This window comes from Garra rufa, chromosome 23 (assembly GCF_049309525.1).
Source record: "Garra rufa chromosome 23, GarRuf1.0, whole genome shotgun sequence".
NCBI classification, from domain to species: Eukaryota; Metazoa; Chordata; class Actinopteri; order Cypriniformes; family Cyprinidae; genus Garra; species Garra rufa.
Window position 1 is genome coordinate 3544517 of NC_133383.1, and position 20411 is coordinate 3564927.

General features: G+C 27.4%; 1 protein-coding gene across 1 annotated transcript in view; it reads right to left on the reverse strand.

Moving 5' to 3' along the window:
- Positions 1 to 20411, reverse strand: part of LOC141299338 (myosin-IIIb) — a 71807-nt gene that overhangs the window by 13902 nt on the left and 37494 nt on the right. The window contains exons 12-24 of the mRNA XM_073829693.1: positions 18864 to 18950; positions 18278 to 18343; positions 15448 to 15561; positions 15131 to 15242; positions 11449 to 11492; positions 11166 to 11228; positions 9757 to 9876; positions 7736 to 7821; positions 7604 to 7651; positions 7320 to 7367; positions 5004 to 5095; positions 2340 to 2507; positions 2133 to 2263 (exon numbers count right to left, since the gene is read on the reverse strand). Coding sequence (XP_073685794.1) covers positions 2133 to 2263; positions 2340 to 2507; positions 5004 to 5095; positions 7320 to 7367; positions 7604 to 7651; positions 7736 to 7821; positions 9757 to 9876; positions 11166 to 11228; positions 11449 to 11492; positions 15131 to 15242; positions 15448 to 15561; positions 18278 to 18343; positions 18864 to 18950 — 1179 coding nt within the window. The remainder of the gene's footprint in view (positions 1 to 2132; positions 2264 to 2339; positions 2508 to 5003; positions 5096 to 7319; positions 7368 to 7603; positions 7652 to 7735; positions 7822 to 9756; positions 9877 to 11165; positions 11229 to 11448; positions 11493 to 15130; positions 15243 to 15447; positions 15562 to 18277; positions 18344 to 18863; positions 18951 to 20411) is intronic.

The following is a 20411-nucleotide window of genomic DNA, read 5'->3' on the forward strand; positions in this document are numbered from 1 at the left end:
ATTTTATTCTATACCATTATATATATACCAATAATAAATAGTAAACATACCAAAAAGTTTAGCATGAATAAAATCTAATAACATTATTATTAATAATATAATCATTTCCAATGCATCATCATTATCTCATCACATATATTTGATTATTTGTATTATTGTACTTTACTATTATTGATATAAATGTGACTATTTATAATAACACTAATAATAATAAACAGTAAACAAAAAACATTTTTATATCAATACAATATTACACATTAATACTAATATCTAATTTTTTTAATATCATCATCATCATGATTTACTACTACTACTACTACTACTACTACTACTAATAATAATAATCATCATCCAACAATAATATTGTTATTATTATTTTATTTGCATAACCATTTATTAATATGACTTATTTATAATAACACTAATAATAATAAAAAAGGTAAACATACAAAACATTTTATATGAATAAAATATTATTAATTTATTATTGACAATAATATAATATTTTTAATACCATAACAACAAAACTTTATTAGTATTATTATTTTATTTGGATAAACATTAATATAAATGTGTCTATTTCTAATAAAACCAATAAGAAATAGTAAGCAAAAATTTTTTAGCATTAATAAAATATAACATTACTCTTAATAAAAAAAAAAATAATAATAATAATAATAATATCATTTGTCAATATATCATCTTGTATTTTATTATTTGTATTAATTTACTGTTTTACTATACATGTGACTATTTAAAATAACACTAATAATAAATGGTACACATACAAAAAAATGTTCATATGAATAAAACATTACAATATTAATAATAATATTTTTTAAATTATAATAATAATTAATAGTAATAAAAATAACAAAATAATAATGATATAAAATTATTTTTTTATTATTTGGACAAATGTATTGATTTATACAAAACATGTTATATGAATAAAACATTATAGCATAATTATTCATAATATAATAGTTTTAATATATATAATAATAATAATAATAATAATATTAAATAATAATTAATAATAGTAATAATAATAATAATAATAATAAATAGTATAATGATATAAAACTTTTCTAATTATACTTTTTATTATTTGGATAAATGTATTGATTTATACAAAACATTTTATATGAATAAAACATTATAGCTTAATTATTAATATTTTTTTTAATTATATATATAATGTTTAAATGACAATATAATAATAATAGTAATAATAATAACAAAAAATAATATAATGATATACAATTTTTAATTCTTTTTTTTATAATTTGGACAAATGTATTGATTTATACAAAACATTTTATATGAATAAAACATTATAGCATAATTATTAATAATATTTTTTTAATTATATATAATGTTTAAATGACAATATAATAATTAATAATAGTAATAATAATAACAAAAAATAATATAATGATATACAATTTTTAATTATTTTTTTATAATTTGGACAAATGTATTGATTTATACAAAACATTTTATATGAATAAAACTAGCATAATTATTAATATCATTTTTTATAATATATATGTAATATGTTTAAATTATAATATAATAATTAATAATAGTACTAATAATAACAACAAATAATATAATGATATAAATTTATTCTAATAAATTTATAATTTGGACAAATGTATTGATTTATACAAAATAAAATTAGCATAGTTATTAATATCATATTTTTTATAATATATTATATATGTAATAAGTTTATAATAATTAATAATAGTACTAATAACAACAACAACAAAATAATATAATGATATAAATTTATACTAATTTTCTATTAAATTTATACTCTAAATTTTTTTTATAATTTGGACAAATGTATTGATTTATACAAAACATTTTATATATTTATTATTTGGGTGAAAGTATTTATTATTATTAATAATATAAATGTTGACATTAATAATACCATTTATAATAAAACTATGTTTTATATGAATGATTGAATGATGTTGATGAAAGGTTAGGGGGTTGTGAAACACGTTCGAGCTCTAATACTGACTTGGCTCATAAACAGCCTTTAAATTGCTAGGTTGAGGAGATAATCTCATAAACGCAGCTGTAATATTTGACTGGATAAGTAACTGATGTCACACCTCAAACAGTTTGCTCCGTGGCCGAGGAACAGGTGCCAAATGCTCTGCTTTCGGGACGACGCTCAGCACCGATCGCGGCCTGGGCTCCGGCTTCTTCTTTCTTGGCAGGGGCACCGGTGGAGACGCCGGTCCTATAAACACACAAGACTTTAACACAAGCCACTGCCATCAGCACTGATGCTGCTGTGAACAGAGGACAGTCCTTACGCAGGTTCTCCTGCTCCAATTGCAGACGCCTCTTCCTCTCCTCCTCCAGCTGCTGTCTCATCCTCTCCTCCTCCTCATGCTCCTCTCTCTCTCGCTGAGCCTGACGCTGTCGCCGTATCTCCGCCAACAGAAAGAGATACCTCCTCCGGCAGACACGAGCACGGAAATCTACATGAGAAATGCAGTGAAGTATTTCATGTTTACAGTAATAGAAAAATGAAACAAAAGCACGCACATCAGTCTCAAAAGGGTGCTCGACTAAAAAGCAACAAGTAAAAAATAGAATATAAAGTCGGCAACACCTAAGCTCCAAAAGTATCAAAAATATTTATTATTAAAACAACTTTCGCATAGCATGTGTGCAGGCTCTTCATCTTTGTATTCTATTTTTTACATGTTTACAGTAATATACTTGAGGCTGAATTCAATTTGAGGCCATGTGAAAAATACACATTGCTCAAAAGGTCAGAATTTTTTATTTTTTGTTGTCTTTTCTGCTCACCAAGACTGCATTTATTTGATCAAAGACACGGTAAAATTAGAAAAATGTTGAAATATTTTTACAATTTAAAATAAGTGCTTTCTATTTGAATATATTTTAAAGTGAAATTTATTTCTGTGATCAAAGCTGACTTTTCAGCATCTTTACTCCAGTCTTCAGTGTCACATGATCCTTCAGAAATCATTCTAAGATGCTGATTTGCTGTTTAAGAAATATTTCTGATTATTATCCACCGTGAAAACGGTTATGCTGCTTTTTAAAAAAAAATGCTATGTAATTTAATTTAATAAATCATAATTAAATTTATTACATTTAAGTTTAAATTAAAATCAATTATTTAAAAATAAGTTATTTCTTAATTTAATTTACCTCCATTTAAAATGTAATTATTTTATTCCTCAGGTACACATTAAATTGATCAAAAGTGACATTTATAAAATTACGAAAGATTTCCATTTTAAATAAATGCGGTTATTTCGAACTTTATACTCATAAAAAAAATTCTGGAAAAAAAATGCATCACGGTTTGTATTAAAAAAAATGAAGCAGCACAACCTGAAAATTCAGCTTTGATCACAGGAATAAATTACATTTTAAAATCTATTAAAATAGAAAAATAGTAAAAATATTCCACAATTTTACTGTTTTTACAAATAAATGCATTTATTTGATCCAAAGTACAGAAAAAACTAACATTTTGAAATATTTTTTATAATTTTTCTATTTGAATATATTTTGAAATGTAATTTATTTCTGTGATCAAAGCTGAATTTTCAGCATCTTTACTCCAGTCTTCAGTGTCACATGATCTTTCAGAAATCATTCTAATATTCTGATTTGCTGCTCAAGAAACATATGTACAGTGTTACAAATGTTAAAAAAGTAAAGTAGAATGTATTCAGGTTTCTTTGATGAAGACAGTTCAGAAGAGCAGCATTTATCTAAAATAGAAATCTTTTGTAACATTATAAATGTCTTCATCAATTTAAAGCATCCTTTCTAAATAAAAGTATTAATTTCCACAACCCTTGGTGAGCAGAAGAGACTTCTTACAAAAAAAAAAAAAACACACATTAAAAACCTTACTATTCAAATCTTTTGACAGGTAGTGTAAATAAGTATTTATATAAACTATTTATATAAACCTCCCATATTTATTTAATATTTAATGATGCATTTATTTGATCAGAAGCACAGTAATAATATTATGGAATATTTTTACAATTTAAAATAAATGTAATATATTCCTGTGATCAAAGCTAAATTTTCAGGTTATGCTTCATATTTCATGTAAACCTTGATACATTTTTTTTTTTTCAGATTTTTTCTAAAACTTCAAAAAAAATTCAAATTCTAAATTTCACATTTTAAATTTAAAAAATCAGAATAATAATAAAAAATTGTCTCTAGAACAGCAAATCAGAATATTAAAATGATTTCTGAAGGAAGATGTGAAGACTGAACTAATGATGCTGAAAATTCAGCTTTGATCACAGAAATAAATTAAATTTTAAAATATATTCAAAAAACAAGCAGTTATTTTAATTAGTAAAAATATTTTATAATTTTACTGTTTCGCTGTATTTTGGATCAAATGCATGCAGGCTTGGTGAGCAAAAGAGACGTCTTTAAAAAAAACAAAAATCTTACTGTTTAAAAGTAGCAGTATTTTGCAACTTCACCCATTCTAAAGACCAACAATAATGTGAACTACACCACTATGAGCGGTTATTATAACAGGTCTTACATACAAAAGTCTTAAAGGCACAGTCGCAAATACAGCCTGTATAACTCTAACTAATGGTCAGAGGATGGAAAACAGTCATGGAAATCAGGCATTTTAACCTTTGATGAAACAAACATCAACATTATGAGTGAATGTCAGGAGGGGGAAAAAAATGGCAAGAACAGAAGACATTTTATAAGGTCGTCTTGTTCATTCTGTGCCATTATTTGCATTAGTACATTAGTGACATATCCAGGTAAAGACCTGGAACATCTGAGTTCATGTCTGAACTTGTTCTCATGAGTGTTTATGAGTCAGGCTGCTATAAAACAGTCAAACTCTGAGCCAAGAGCTTTCATGTGCAGCCATGTGAGTTCATCTGTATTGAATATGCTCTTTTTTGATGGATAAACAAACAAGTATAATTGCTCCTCACTCTTCTGAATGACAAGTGCCGCTCGTCCCAGTCGCTCCAGCTGACGGGCCAATTCCTCCTGGTGCCAGTACTTGAAAAACAACCGGGACGACCTGAAAGAGCAGCACAGGGAAACTGCTGTGACTTGCTTGATGTCAATGTTATCTTAGGCATTAAAGTATCTAATTTATCGGCTCATATTATTTTATCACCTAATGTTCAAGCCACGTCAAATGTAATGAAAGCATGTTAGATCCTGTGAAATATTTGACAAACCTAATATCCTGACAGGACTTACGAAATCTAGATTTAACATTTTATGGATAATGCAGCATATAACGTCAGGAGGGCAAGTAGATAATTGTTTTTTTTATTATTCAATAAATATTAAATATTATATAATGTTGTATTAAATAATGTTTTAAAAATGTTAAAAATATATAAATGTACATAACTATAAAATTACATATTTAAATGTTACATTTGTTACGTTATGTACTTTTTTTATATTTTAGATTTTAATTTATTAAATGTGTATTGCATAATAAATAAATTATTTTTTTAAAGTGTAATAAATACAGCAAGTTAAAATTTTACATGATTTATTTTTGACATTATGTATAAATGTACTTTATATTTTAATTTTAATTTTATTTTTATCATATTATTTATTAAATAATATGCATATTGCATAATATACAGAAATTAACTATTTTATAATTTAATTAATTTATTACTTATATTTTCAATAAAATGTATATTTTAAATTTATAATTAAATAATTAAAATTAAAATATAATTAAATATAATTAAAATAAAAATGTAAATACATTTATACATAATTTTTTTAATAAATAATGTGAAATTTATATATATAATTTAATATTTTAATTTAATGTGTCACTATGTGTATTTTATAATATACATACACTATAATTTTTTTTAAAAGCGTGTGTAATACGTTTAATTTTTGCATTATGTATAAATTTACTTATTTATAATTTAATTTATATTTTAACTCTATTTTTATTGTAATATATTATTATTAAATATGTGTATTGCATAACATACATAAATTACCTTTTTTATAATTATTTAATTAATTTATTATTATATTTTAAATTACATTTATATTTTAATTTAATTAATTAAAATATAAATTAAATTAAAATGTAAATACATTTATATACAATTTTAAAATAATGTGAAATTTATATATATAAATTCATATTGAATATTTAAATTTAGTTTATATTTTAAATAATTTATGTATTTTTATAATATACATAAATTAACAATTTATAATTTATAAAATTTTTAAAAAAGTGTTAATCATTTAAAAAAAATCATTGTCTGCGTGATAAATATTACATACATTTAAATTTTACATTATGTATAAATGTGTTTATTACTTATATTCTAAATTAAATTTATATTTTAAATTAATTAATAATTAAAATAATTTAAAATATAAAATGTAAATACAGTTATACAATTTTAAAATAATGTGAAATTTAATTATATAATATTGCACACATACATTTTTAAATAATTTAATAAATAATAAAAGTTAATGCATATTTATTATGCAATACACATTTAATAAATAATACTTATTTGTTACGTTATGTATAAATATATTTTATATTATCTAGTTTATATTTTAATTTAATTTATAATATAGAATGTAAATACATTTATATACAATTTAAAAAATAATTAAGAAATAAAGTAAACATGATATATTGCACACATTTTCACATTATTTTAATAAATTATAAAATAGCTAATTCATGTATATTTATCATAAATATTTATAAAATAGAATTAAATTACATAATACATTTATTCGTAATGTAAAAATATTATAAATATTGTAAAATTAATATATGTAATATATGTAAAATAAAATTTTAAAACAATTTATTAATAAAATAGTACATGTATATTTATTATATTTTGTTATGTTGTTATTATTAAATTTTAATAATGTCTACATTTACGTTTATTTTACACTGTGAAAATTTATAAAACTGTGAAAGATTTCTCACATTATTTAAATTTTTTTAAATAATAAAAAATTTATATATTGCATATATTAACACATAATACACACACACACACACACAGTGTATTTATATATGTATTACAATATTAATTAGTTATTTATGACAGGACATTTATTTTCCAAATGAAAATGCAAGCGGTTATGGGTTTGTTCAAATCAATAAACCAGCATGTGAACAATTAAAACGATAATGCATGCCTCAAATACCACTAATAATGCATATTACTTAATTTAATTGACTAAACGGGTTCAAACATGTTCAGACTTACCCGCATTTCCAACCAGAGAGTTCAGTGTTGTTCAGGATCGACATGCAACTGAAAACAACAACAGAAAACAAAACAAAACAATCATTTTTAATAACCCAAATAAATATGGAGCTTATCCAACTCATGTGAGTGAACAAATTGTCTAATGTACTATTATTATATTTAATAACAGTACTTTATTTTTAACTATAGCCTATTATAATCCATCTGGGTGGGATTTTTTGTTTCTGCAGTTCTTTGTGCACATGATTTTAACACAACACTGATGTATCTGTTGTTCAGACCTGCTTTTGTCCAGCGGGAGATCCGGTTTCAGCAGCAAAATGTTGTACCTACAGGACAGAAATATGAGTCACGCTGCAGGGAATCTGATATTATCAACTCATAAATGTCAGTTTTCCTGCCTGCACACGAACCTCTCTGCAAACTCTCTGAACGTCGGACGCCACGAGAAACCGTCTCGCCGGATTCGGATGGTTTCCATCAGGCCGTTGTATCTTAACTAGACCATGGAGAAACACAATAAGAACATGAATATGATGGACTGGACAACTGAGATTACATAAAGTGACATTTTAAGTCACTTTTAAAGTGGTAAGTCATTCTCATGGTGTCCCAAACCCAGTACATAAAACTTTCGTCCATCCATGAAACACAATGAAATCTTAGGTAGAATGTCAAGAGCTTCATTTTGCAACAGAAGTGAATGTTTTTTTTACTGCGAAGCTTAAAAATAACTTACAATATCCAATATGCTATTAAAAATGGCAAAGTATCATAAAGGTTTTTTATCCAACTTGTGAGTTACATTTCATTTAAAAATAATATTAAGTATTATTAAATAATTAACAAACTGATTTGTCTATAGAATATGCATATCATATAGAAATATTATATGCATAATTACATATATAACATATATCTTGTTAATATAAATTATAATAAAATATATAAAAAAATAATATACAAATTAATATTATATAATTATATATGAAATATATATCTAATGTTAATATCAGTTAGAATAAAAAATATTTTATTTATATATTAAAATATATTATATTTTATATTAAAATGTCTGTTAATTAAAAAAAATATTAAATAAATAAATCTGAATAGTCTATAGAATATTTATAGAATATGCATATCATATAGAAATATTATATACATAATTACATATTAAATATCTTGTTAATATAAATAATAAAATATATTAAAATATACAAATGAATAATATTAATTATATCTATACACATTATTATATATGAATTATATATCTTATGTTAATATCAATTAGAATAAAAAATATTTTATATATTAAAATATATTTTATTTTATATTAAAATGTCTGTTAATTTAAAAATAATAATAATAATAATAATTATTATTATTATTAAATAAATAAAATCTGAATAGTCTATAGAATATTTATAGAATATGCATATCATATAGAAATATTATATACATAATTACATATGAAATATATATCTTGTTAATATAAATTATAATAAAATATATACAAAAAATAAATATATAATATTATTAATTTGTATATATACACAATAAATTAAATTAATAATAATTACATATAATTATATATAAAAATATATATTTTAATATACACTAATACATATAATAAATATACATAAACAATATTTAATAATGAAAATATGTATTACATATTTAATATATATATATATATTACGTTTTATATACTAAAATACAAATGCAAAAATAATTTATTTTGCATTATATGCTATATAATATCAATGATTCTCATAGGCTGCAAACTGCACTACCACACATTTCCAGCAGGTGTCAGCATTGTCTTTTTTTACTGTACTGCTGCTGTACTGAAAGGAACTGTACATTCCAAGGCTGTGCATCATCTGACCACGTGACTCAAAAGCAGTTTATGTGTAAACATACCTGCAGGATAAAAAAAACTAATGACGTCATTTGAACAGGATGAACCGATCTGACAGAGATCTGATGTTCTTTGACAACAGAAAACAAAGCTGGTCAGTGGTTAATACCTACTACTAATTACTAACCATCCAGAACACTTGAGCAACTACTAAGAAGAACCCTAATATAATGCTGAGATATTTGACATCTACTTTTAACTAATCAAACAGTTCAAATAAATGCGTCATTTTAAACGAGCTTAAATGAGTTAATTGCTTAATACAGTGTTTAGTCCACATTGGCCTTTAATGATACAGGAGCTGCCGGTTTTCTGTTTAGAGGGATTTATATTGAGCTCCATCATAACAACACTAAAAGGCTTCCAGATTTTAAGTACAGCTCATGGAGCTCAGACTGCACCGGAGGGCAGGAAAAACTGAGAGTGCATTTGGCTCCACTGTGGAAAATATAAAGAGGCCACACACAGGGCCAAACGCCACACATACTGAAGTGACTCAGTTTAACCCACCTGATCCATCACCAGTTTACTGTCCAGCTGATCAGGCTGCTTGCTCCGGTTGGGTTTGATGCACCGGACAAAGTGCGGACCAGCCGCAAACATCTTCTCCATGAGGACAGCCAGAGAATGCTGTGCGGAAAACAACATACAGACAATAAGCGCAGGCCGGGGCAAACACACAAGTGACTGTCAGAGCTTTATCATCATGAAAATCACAATGCAAAAGATCTGAAATGGTCCAAGAATTGGACTTTCTGAAATGATCATTTATCTTCATTATGGGGTGACAGATATGGAAATATGTTTCCACCACAGAATAAAAAAAAAGGCAAGTAAATAAAGGTCATTTTATCTCACACTTTCAGAAAAGTCTTATCAGAACTGTGAGGTATAAACCCAGAAGTGCAAATTAATATCTCACAATTCTGACTTATCTTCTCAGATTTGCTATATCTTGCAGTTCTGAGTTTAAATATCAGAATTCTGAGCTCATGTCTTGCAATTCTGTTCATATATTGGAATTCTGAGTCTATATCTCAGAACTCTAAATTTAAATTATTTATATCTCGGAATTCTGAGTTTATTTCTCAAAATTCTAAATTTAGATTTTTTATTCTAAATGTATCTCTTTTTTATTTCCAGTTTATATCACATAATTCTATCTTAGAGTTTATATCTCAGAATTCTTGCAATTGTGAATTTATATCTCAGAATTTCGAGTTTATATCTGGTGATTCTCAGTATAAATCTCAGGAATTCCATCTCAGAGTTTGTATATCAGAATTCTGAGCTTATGTCTATATCTCGTAACAAATAATAATAAAAAAAAGATATATTCATATTATGAATTTTAAATGTATAGCTTGCAATTCTAAATATTATATCTTATTTATATTTAATTCATCTCTCAAAATTCTGAGTTTATATATATCGGAATTCTATCTCAAGAGTTCATATCTCAGAATTCTTGCCATTGTGAATTTTTAATCTCAGAATTCTAAATGTATATCTTATTTATATCTGAGGAATTCTGAGTTTATATTTCAAAATTGTAAATTTAGGTTTTTTTCCATTTTAAATTTATATCTTTTTTATTTCTAGTTTTCGAAGGGTACAAATATGGAGGATTACCACAGAAAAAAAAAAGTTTTAAACTCATAAAACTTTAACTTCTAAATTTCTCTTTTGAATATATCCAATTTAAATCTCACAATTCTGAGTTTATATCTTGGAATTATAACTCAATTTATAATAGCAGAATCCTCACAATTCTATATCTCAGAATTTCAGTTTATATTTCGTAACTTTGAGTATTCATCTCAGAATTCTATTACCTTTTTGCATGCATTTGATTAATCTGGTGCATTAAATAAACACATAAAAACATACCTACGATTATTTAGAAGCAAAATATTTACCTTAAATTGTGCACCGACGGACTGCTTCCTGGTTGAGTTAAAGTTGTCATCTGCAACTTGTAACTAAAATTAAAATGCACACAGGGTCATGTGTGAAACGCTGCATATTGTGATCGTTATCTGCTTCTCACAAGTGAGACTAATTTGTCATTTGTACGGCTATAAATACTGTTTGTTAAAACACCAGCATATTCAGGTCTCTGGGAAATACCACAACATATGTTTTAACAGGCACTCAAACTAATCTGGTTATGTCAAAAAATGAAAAAAATCTTGGTTATACCTTGGCTCTTCGTGGCATTAGTGTGCCTGTTCGGGAAATTGTAGCTGGAAAAAATAGAAAAAATAAAAATTAATTAAAAAAATAAATAAAATATAACAACAACAATGAAATGATCACAGGAAACTTGCAAACCAAAGGCTTTTGTTTGTTTGGATGAGGTTTAAGTATCTACACATGTAAAAAATAATGTACAAATTTTAAATGTAATCATAACAATGATAAATCAGTGAATATTTTAAATATAATACTACTACTACTACTACTATTATTATTATAAATGAAAATAATTTAAAAAAATAACACAAGGAAAGAATTTTAAATATGTAATAATAATAATAATAATAATAATAATAATAATAATAATAATAATAAAGAAAATAAAACAAATATAATGAATAAAAACAAATGTGTGTATTCAAAACTTCAATCAATCAATGTTGGCAACAGTTCTGCTACCAAATACTTTTTTGAAACCTGTAATACTTTGAGGATTCTTTGATGAATAACAAGTTAAAAAGAACAGCGTTTATTCAAAATATAAATCTTTTCTAACAATATAAGTCTTTGCTATCACCTTTTATTAAAATAACACATCCTTGCTCAATAAAAGTAATAATTTCTTTAAAAACAAAAGAATAACTTTTGAACAGTGGTGTATATTGTTAGAAAACATTTATATTAAATAAATGCTGTTCTTTGTAACGTATTCATCAAAGTATCCTCAAAAAAAGTATCACAGGCTCCAAAACAATATTAAGCAGCAACAACTGTTTCCAACACTGAAATTTAGGCTACATAACATATCTAGGCTGTTATTAGTATGTGGGCTATAATAAGTTGTACAGTTGTCTATAACTCTGTATCATGGTGGGAAAATTCGGTCTATTTGCACTTTGAATATTGAAAGAGTAGCTTACTTTGATTATGGCTGCATTTATTGCCTAACTGTGTCGTTTATTTTTTGTTATTTATACTGTAGATTCTTTAAAAATGCAGTGGCTGCCTCTAATTTAAATGGCTGTACTTATAATAGAGATAATTAACATCTTGTTCATGTACTCATATTTTCATTAATTCCTGTCCCTTGCTTAAGGCGTAAAATGAATATATAAAAAGGCTTTCAGAATCAGCTCATTTGCTTGTAAAACATCTGCAATCAGAATCAGCCATGAAGAATCAAGATCGGCACATTACTAAAAATAAATTGGGTGCTCCTATATTTTTTTTGTGCTCGAACTTTTTAACCTTTCAAGCCCTGCTATGCCTTAGGACAGCATGAAACCTACAAAAAATATATAAATTAATACATAACAGAGAATTATAATAATAACGGTTATTCTCCCTGTGCTATTTTTTTATATTTCAAGTGTTGCATGTGTTTTTCTCCTGTAGCTTTTTTTTTTATTTAACCAAGAAAGCATTAATATTTCATTAAGTTTAGTAAAATCATTTATTAGTCTTAGGTGGGATAGGTATTTTTTTTTTTTAGGTGGCCCAGACTTTTTTTAAAGGTATAAAGGGGGGCGCGACCAAAAAAGTTTGAGAACCACTGATGTAAGGGGAGGTGTGCAGTGGTACAATAATACATATTATTGATTACTTATTTGAATCAGTACATTATAACGAAATCAACACCTTAATGTAAAGAAGCAGATTTTACGATCAGAATATTCCTAAACTGGTGAACCCCTGTAGCCTAAACTTAAGTCCAAGCATCCAGTATGCGTTCATTTGGATCTAATACAGAGAAAACCCGGCCGATTTCATCAGAGATTGCGGAGAGTCGCGTCCAGATGTCAGATAACATAACGTTATTCTTTTCAGCGTGGATTTGGCTTTAAATCACGAGTGATTAAACGTATTTGAGTGCACAGCGATGTGCAGATCAGATGAATCAATCTGCTGTTAAAATGAACCATCCATTCCTCATATCATCATGCAAAACTAAGAATAAAAAAAAATAAAAAAATAAAAAAGTATAATATGACGATCGGGTGCGGGTCGGGTGCGGTTAGCTAAATTTAGAAAAAAATATAGGTGCGGGTGGGTAGCTGGCGGATAATTTATTTGAAGCTGCGGATTCGGGTGACGTTTGAGCCCATCTGCGCATCTCGAACACACACACTGGGATCAACCAGCAATTTTTGTTTTGACCGGAAATGACACAGGCTTCTCCCAAAAGATAATATGATGTACAAGAGGCATCATTGTGGAAAAAAAATACTTTTTCAGCTTTTGTTTATTCATACATCATAAATTATTCATACCCTTTGCAAACTGTCACAGTCTATGGGAAAATTCTATATCATTCCAAATAGTCCAAGCTGTTCTAAAGCATCCTAATTACCCTGATTCATTGGGAACAGCTGTTTTAATCAACTCAACCGGTGAAAAACAGAAGATCTCTGCTGTTGGTTTGTGGACAGTCATGGCTAAGACAAAGGAGCTCACTGAGGACCTGCGGCTGCGCATTGTGGCTGCTTACAAGTCAGGAAAGAGCTATAGGACCATATCTAAATGTTTTGAAGTTTCAGTGGCTACAGTGTAAAGTATTATTAAAAAATACAAGACGTTCCACACTGTGAAAAATCTCAGAGAACGTGGTCGGAAGCCAAAAGTGACACCTGTCCAAGGATCACCACCAAGGCCATCCTGATGAATCTGGGCTCTGCTGGTGGCAACATCTCAAGGCAGACAGTCCAACGGACACTGAACACCGCTGGGCTCCACAGACACAGACCAAGAAGGACACCACTTCTCCAGATAAGGCACACAAAAGCCTGCTTTTGCAGATGCTCATCTGGACAAAGACGACGACTTCTGGTCTTCTGTTTTATGGTCAGATGAAACAAAATTTGAATTTGGCGTAAAAAAGAAGAAGCCTTCAACCCTAAGAACACCATCCCCACTGTCAAACATGGTGCTGGGAACCTAATGTTTTGGGGGTGTTTTTCAGCCGGTGGAACAGGGAACCTAATCACAGTAAACGGCACCATGAAAAAGGAGCAATACATCAAAATTCTCAACAACAACATCAGGCAGTCTGCAGAGAAACTTGGCCTTGGGCACCAGTGGACATTTCAGCAGGACAACGACCCAAAACACACAGCAAAAGTGGTGAAAAAATGGTCAACAGACAAAAACATTAACGTTTTGCAGTGGCCCTGCCAGAGTCCTGACTTAAATCGAATTGAGAATCTGTGGAGGGAGCTAAAGATCAGGGTGATGGCAAGGAGACCCTCCAACCTGAAAGAGCTGGAGCTCATCACTAAAGATGAATGGGCAAAAATACCAGTGGAGACATGCAAAAAGCTGATCAGCAATTATAGGAAGCGTTTGATTGCTGTAATAGCCAATAAAGGCATTTCTATTAATTACTGAGAAGGGTATGAATAATTTTGAACATGCCACTTTTTGTTCAAATGTAAATAAAAGCTGAGAAACATATTTTTCCACAATGATGCCTCTTGTACATCGTCTTATTATCTTTTGGGAGAAGCCTGTGCCATTTCCAGTCCAAAAAAAAACAAAAAAACTTGCTGGTTGAATAAAAGTAACCAAGTCAGAATTTGCCATGGGTATGAATAATTTCAGGCTTGACTGTGTATATGTGTGTGTATATATATTCTGAATGAAATGCTTGTTATTGTTCATTAGATAGGAGATAGGAGTTAATTCTTACCTGCGAACAAGACGCTGAGGAGAGGAGTGACGCTGTTGATGAAAAGTTCCCGAATGTTGGCTGGTATTGTGTCTCTGTTTTTCTCAAGAAACCCACTTGCATTGTATTGCACCTGAACAGACCACAAAAAGACACTTCATGCAGGAACAATGCACACACCATGAAGAAAAACACCCTTATTAATGCATCCCCTCTGGGAAAATGCACAATCATTTAATTATTAACCAGCACAACGATTACATTCTTTGCTGACATAAATGAAGTTGCTGATCAGGTCAATTGTTAGGGAACAGTGATGACGCTGGTTTTGTACTCACCTTCCCTGCGTAGTGCACAATGGTGAACAGAGGGGTGTGGTTTCGCACAACCTCAAAGTTGGGAGCCGTTTTAAATTTGCTGTTTAACTTGTCAACAAAATCGCGGTCAGTGGCCTGTGGGTGCAGAGATCATCATCATCACATGTTTGCTATAAATATTGATTTTAACATGCTTGAGATTCACAACAAATGTACTGAATGAAAATTAGCATTAAATGGAAAGGGCTTATTGGCTCTGACGGCTCTTTGTTGCTTATTTTTAATTAAAAGGCTGTTAAAATAATTGTTCCTGGTTCAATACAAGTTGAGCTTTTGATCATCACAATATATTAGTGCTGACAGCAGCTAATCGCATCCAAAATAAAAGTTTTTCTGTACATCATATGTGTGTGTGTTCTGCGTATATTTTTTATGTATATATAAAAATACACACACATGCATGTAAGTATTTAAGAAAATATCTAAATGTTTACATATCTCGTCCATAATTTAGATGAATATAAATATATAAATGTAAATATTTAAAAAAAATATATATACACCGTATGTGTGTCTTTATATGTCCGTAATAAACATACACAGTACACACACAATTATTTTGTACACAAAAACTTTTATTTTGGATGTGATTAATCACGATTAATTGTTGCCCAACACTAATTTTTATCCTTCAGTAAAAAAAAAAAAAAAAGAAAGAAAAAGATAGATCATTTATAGTAATGCATTAAAAATAAATAAATAAATACACATTTTAACTTAAAATAAGTATTTTAACTATAATTTAAAAAATAAAAAGCAATTACTAGATATAATTTTTAATATATAAATATATCAGATTATATAAATATAAATGTTCAATATAACTAAAAAGCCTAGTATTTGTAATATCCTTGAGTTTATAAAATGCAAATTTAAATGCATTTACAACAATGCTTGCTGGAGGGTTTAATTTTGCTAAAACAATATAATATAATATAATATAATATAATATAATATAATATAATATAATATAATATAATATAATATAATATAATATAATATAATATAATATAATATAATATAATATTAAAGAGACTTCAAAAAAAAAAAAAAAAAAAAAAGATTATAAAAGCCTAGTACTTTTAATGTAGCCCAAATGGAAGATAGCTACATTAATTTTTGTCCTTCAGCATGTAATGCAAAAAACCCTGCATTTGCAATAACACTTTTATGAAACAAATTCTAAATTTAATGGGTTTTTTAAAGAATTTTAAAGAGTTGCAACACTTAAAGAAAATGAACAGATTCAATTATTAAATGTTTAGCTGTATAAATATCTATTAAATGCACAAAAAATGCATCTGATAATTGCATAAATGTTAATGCAATTAAAATAATTGTTGCTTGTTTTTATATTTAAAAAAAGAAAAATGAACAGATTAAATTATTAAATATTTAGCTGTATAAATATCTATTAAAATGCACAAAAAAGAATTGATAAATGCATTAATGTAAATGCTATAAGACAAAAAAAAGTTTGTTTTCATACAAATAAGTATGTTTTCAATGTGTTCCAATGGACTTGACTGCATGTTTCCTTTGGTGTCTCAGGGTTTATCTAGCAACACGTGTCTAAACACGTTGTTAAAGCAATTATATAATAATAATTAGAATATATTAAAATACAATTTTAAAGGGACTGCAATACTGATTTATATAATGTGTTTCTGAGGTGTACAAAACTTCCAAAAAACAAAAAAGCCTAGTGTTTTAAATGCAGCCCAATGGAAAATTCCATTCATTTTTGTCCTTCAGCATGTAATGCAAAAAAAAAAAAAAACTAAACTAAAAACCTGCATTTGCAATAATGCTTTTATGAGACAATAAACTCTAAATTAAATGTTTTGTAAAAATATAAAACAGTAATACATACTGGAGGGTTTAATTTTGCTAAGCCAATATAATAATATAATATATATATTAAACATTTAAGTATATTATAATTCCATTTTAAAGGGACTGCAATACTTATTTATAAAAATAAATAAATAACCTGCTTTGAATATTTTTCCTCTGAGGTGTACAAAATATCCAAAAAAAAAAAAAAAAAAAAAATAGTTTTTAATGCAGCCCAATGGAAGATTACATTCATTTTTGTCCTTCAGCATGTAATGCAAGAAAAACTAACTAAACTAAAAACCTGCATTTGCGATAATGCTTTTATGAGACAATAAACTCTAAATTAAATGTTTTGTAAAAATATAATGTAATACAGTAATAAATGCTGGAGGGTTTAATTTTGCTAAGCCAATATAATAATAACAATATAATATATATTAAAATTTTAAATATATTATAATTCCATTTTAAAGGGACTGCAATACTTTTTTTTTTTTTTTAAATAACCTGCTTTGAATATTTTTCCTCTGAGGTGTACAAAATGTCCAAAAAACAAACAAAAAAACTAGTATTTTTACTGCAGCCCAATGGAAGATTACTACATTAATTTTGTCCTTCAGCATGTAATGCAAAAAAAACAAACAAAAAACCTGCATTTACAGTAACGCATTTATGAAACAATAAAATCTAAATTAAACGTTTTATAAAAAGATTTAATAGAACAGTTGTAACACTTAAAGAAAATGAACAGATTCAATTATTAAATGTTTAGCTTCATAAATATCTATTAAATGCACAAAAAAAGCATCAGATAAATGCATTAACGTAAACGCAATAAGACAAAAAAAAAAAAATGTTTTTTGTTTTCGTATCAAATAAATGTTTTTAATGTGTTCCAATGGAGGACTTGGCCTCATGTTTACTTTGGTGTCTCATGGTCTATCCAGCGTACCTGAGGAAAGGCACTTTGCTCATCCAGCAGTGAGAGAATCCCGATGGGTTTGGTGAGGAACAGGTCCTGAAACAGAGAAACAAACCTGGCATGGGTGAATGAGTTTTCCATGCTGACAAGCTAAACAGGCCTCTCTCTCGCTGACGGCGCTGCAGATTCATGTTACACTACAGGATACGCAGCGGTTCCAGAGCTGAATGTTATATGAACGTGACATACATTTAATCTGCAGCCTTCCAAACGGGCGGCTCCTAAACAGCCATAATTACAGGCCAGAGTTCATATTTACAGAGCAGGAATCTCACGAGAGAGTAAAAACAAGCTTCAGGTTTCTTTCAGCTTCCCATTCAGCTGCACGCCGAAGGATTTGGGTCAGAATGCTTGCCGAAATATGAGAGAGATTCTCAAAGCTACGTGTCCTGCTTTGTCAGCACTTCCCGTGTTTGGGATTTACCACAAGGCCATCTGCCAAACGCAGAGCTTGGGTGTATTTTTGGAGTCAGAGAGAAGGAAAATGGGGAAAAAAGTTGGAAATAGTCTCCGTGAACAATAATCACGAAGAGTGGAAATGGTTTTGAAGACGTACCAGTATGGGTTTGTTGTCCTTGTAGGTTATGGTCTCCCATGTGATGCTTTCCTCTTTATATTCTTTCTGTTCCATCAGAAAAATGTGCTGGAGGGAAACGACATGGAAAATGTGATTATTATATTCATGGAGTGGCAAATCACGTCCTGTTGAAAGAGTCGGCAGTGAGCGTGAGCGAATGTGGCATTTAACGGTTCCTAACATCTGCTGCCTTGTTTTCGCTTCAAGACTTTATTTGAAATAAAGTTAAACAGACATTTTTATTAGCTTTTTTTTTTTTTTTTTTTTCACAGTTATGCATTTAAATGAGGCAAGCATGCATAAGGGTTTCATTTTCATTTTAAAAAATTAAACAATTTGAAAGATAAAATGTGTAACACTTTAAAATGTAACAGATTTAAATGATTAAACTTTTAGGTTTAAATAAAAATGTCCAATAAAACAAACAAAAGTCATTCAGTTCTTAAAACGCAAAAAAAAAACAAAAAAAAAACTTGCATTTATAGCGAGGCAAGACATTCAGGGGGATTTAATTTTGCTACAGCAATTGTAGAAAATATTTTATTGCCATTTCTTTTTTTGCTTTTTTTAATCATTTTTACAGTAATGCATTTAAAATGAGTCAAGCAAGCATTAATATTTTATTATAAAAATTCAACAATTTTAAAGAGATTGCAATACTTAAAATATTTTCATCATTAATTTAAAGCAAAAAAAAAACAAAAAACAAGACAATAAATAAAAAAAAGTGTAACACTTTAAAATGTAACAGATTTAAATGATTAAACTTTTAGGTTTAAATAAAAATGTCCAATAAAACAAACAAAGCCATTCAGTTCGTAAAACCACACGCAAACCCCCCCCCCCCCAAAACTTGCATTTATATTGCTTCAGCAATTATAGAAAATATTTTTATTTGCATTTCTTTTTTTGCTTTTTTAAAATCATTTTAACAGTAATGTATTTAATATGAGGCAAGCAAGCATAAGGGTTTCATTTTAAAAATTTAACAATTTTAAAGAGATAGCATTACTTTAAAAAATATATATTTTCATCATTAATTTAAAGCAAAAATATATATATATATATATATATATATATATAAAACCCAAGACAATTAAAAAAAAAAAAAAAAAAAAGTAACACTTTAAAATGTAACAGATTTAAATGATTAAACTTTTAGGTTTAAATAAAAATGTTTAATTTTGCTAAAGCAATTATATAAAATATGAAAATAAATTATAAATAAAAACAGGTATTTTTAATGATAATTTTAAAGCTATTGCAATAGTAAATAAATGTTTTAAGTGATAAGAAATACATTAGCGCTCAAAAGATTGGGATCAGTAAGACTTTTTTTTTAATCTATGATACTTTTCAGAATTATTTGATCAATAAAAAGGTCAAACAACAGCGTTTATTTAAAAAAGGGGAATGGTTTTCTAACAATATACACTACTGTTCAAACGTCTGGGGTCAGTAAATTTGTTATTCTTTCTATTCAGTAAAGTATCCTGAAAAACAGATATTTTGCAGCACTGTTTCCAA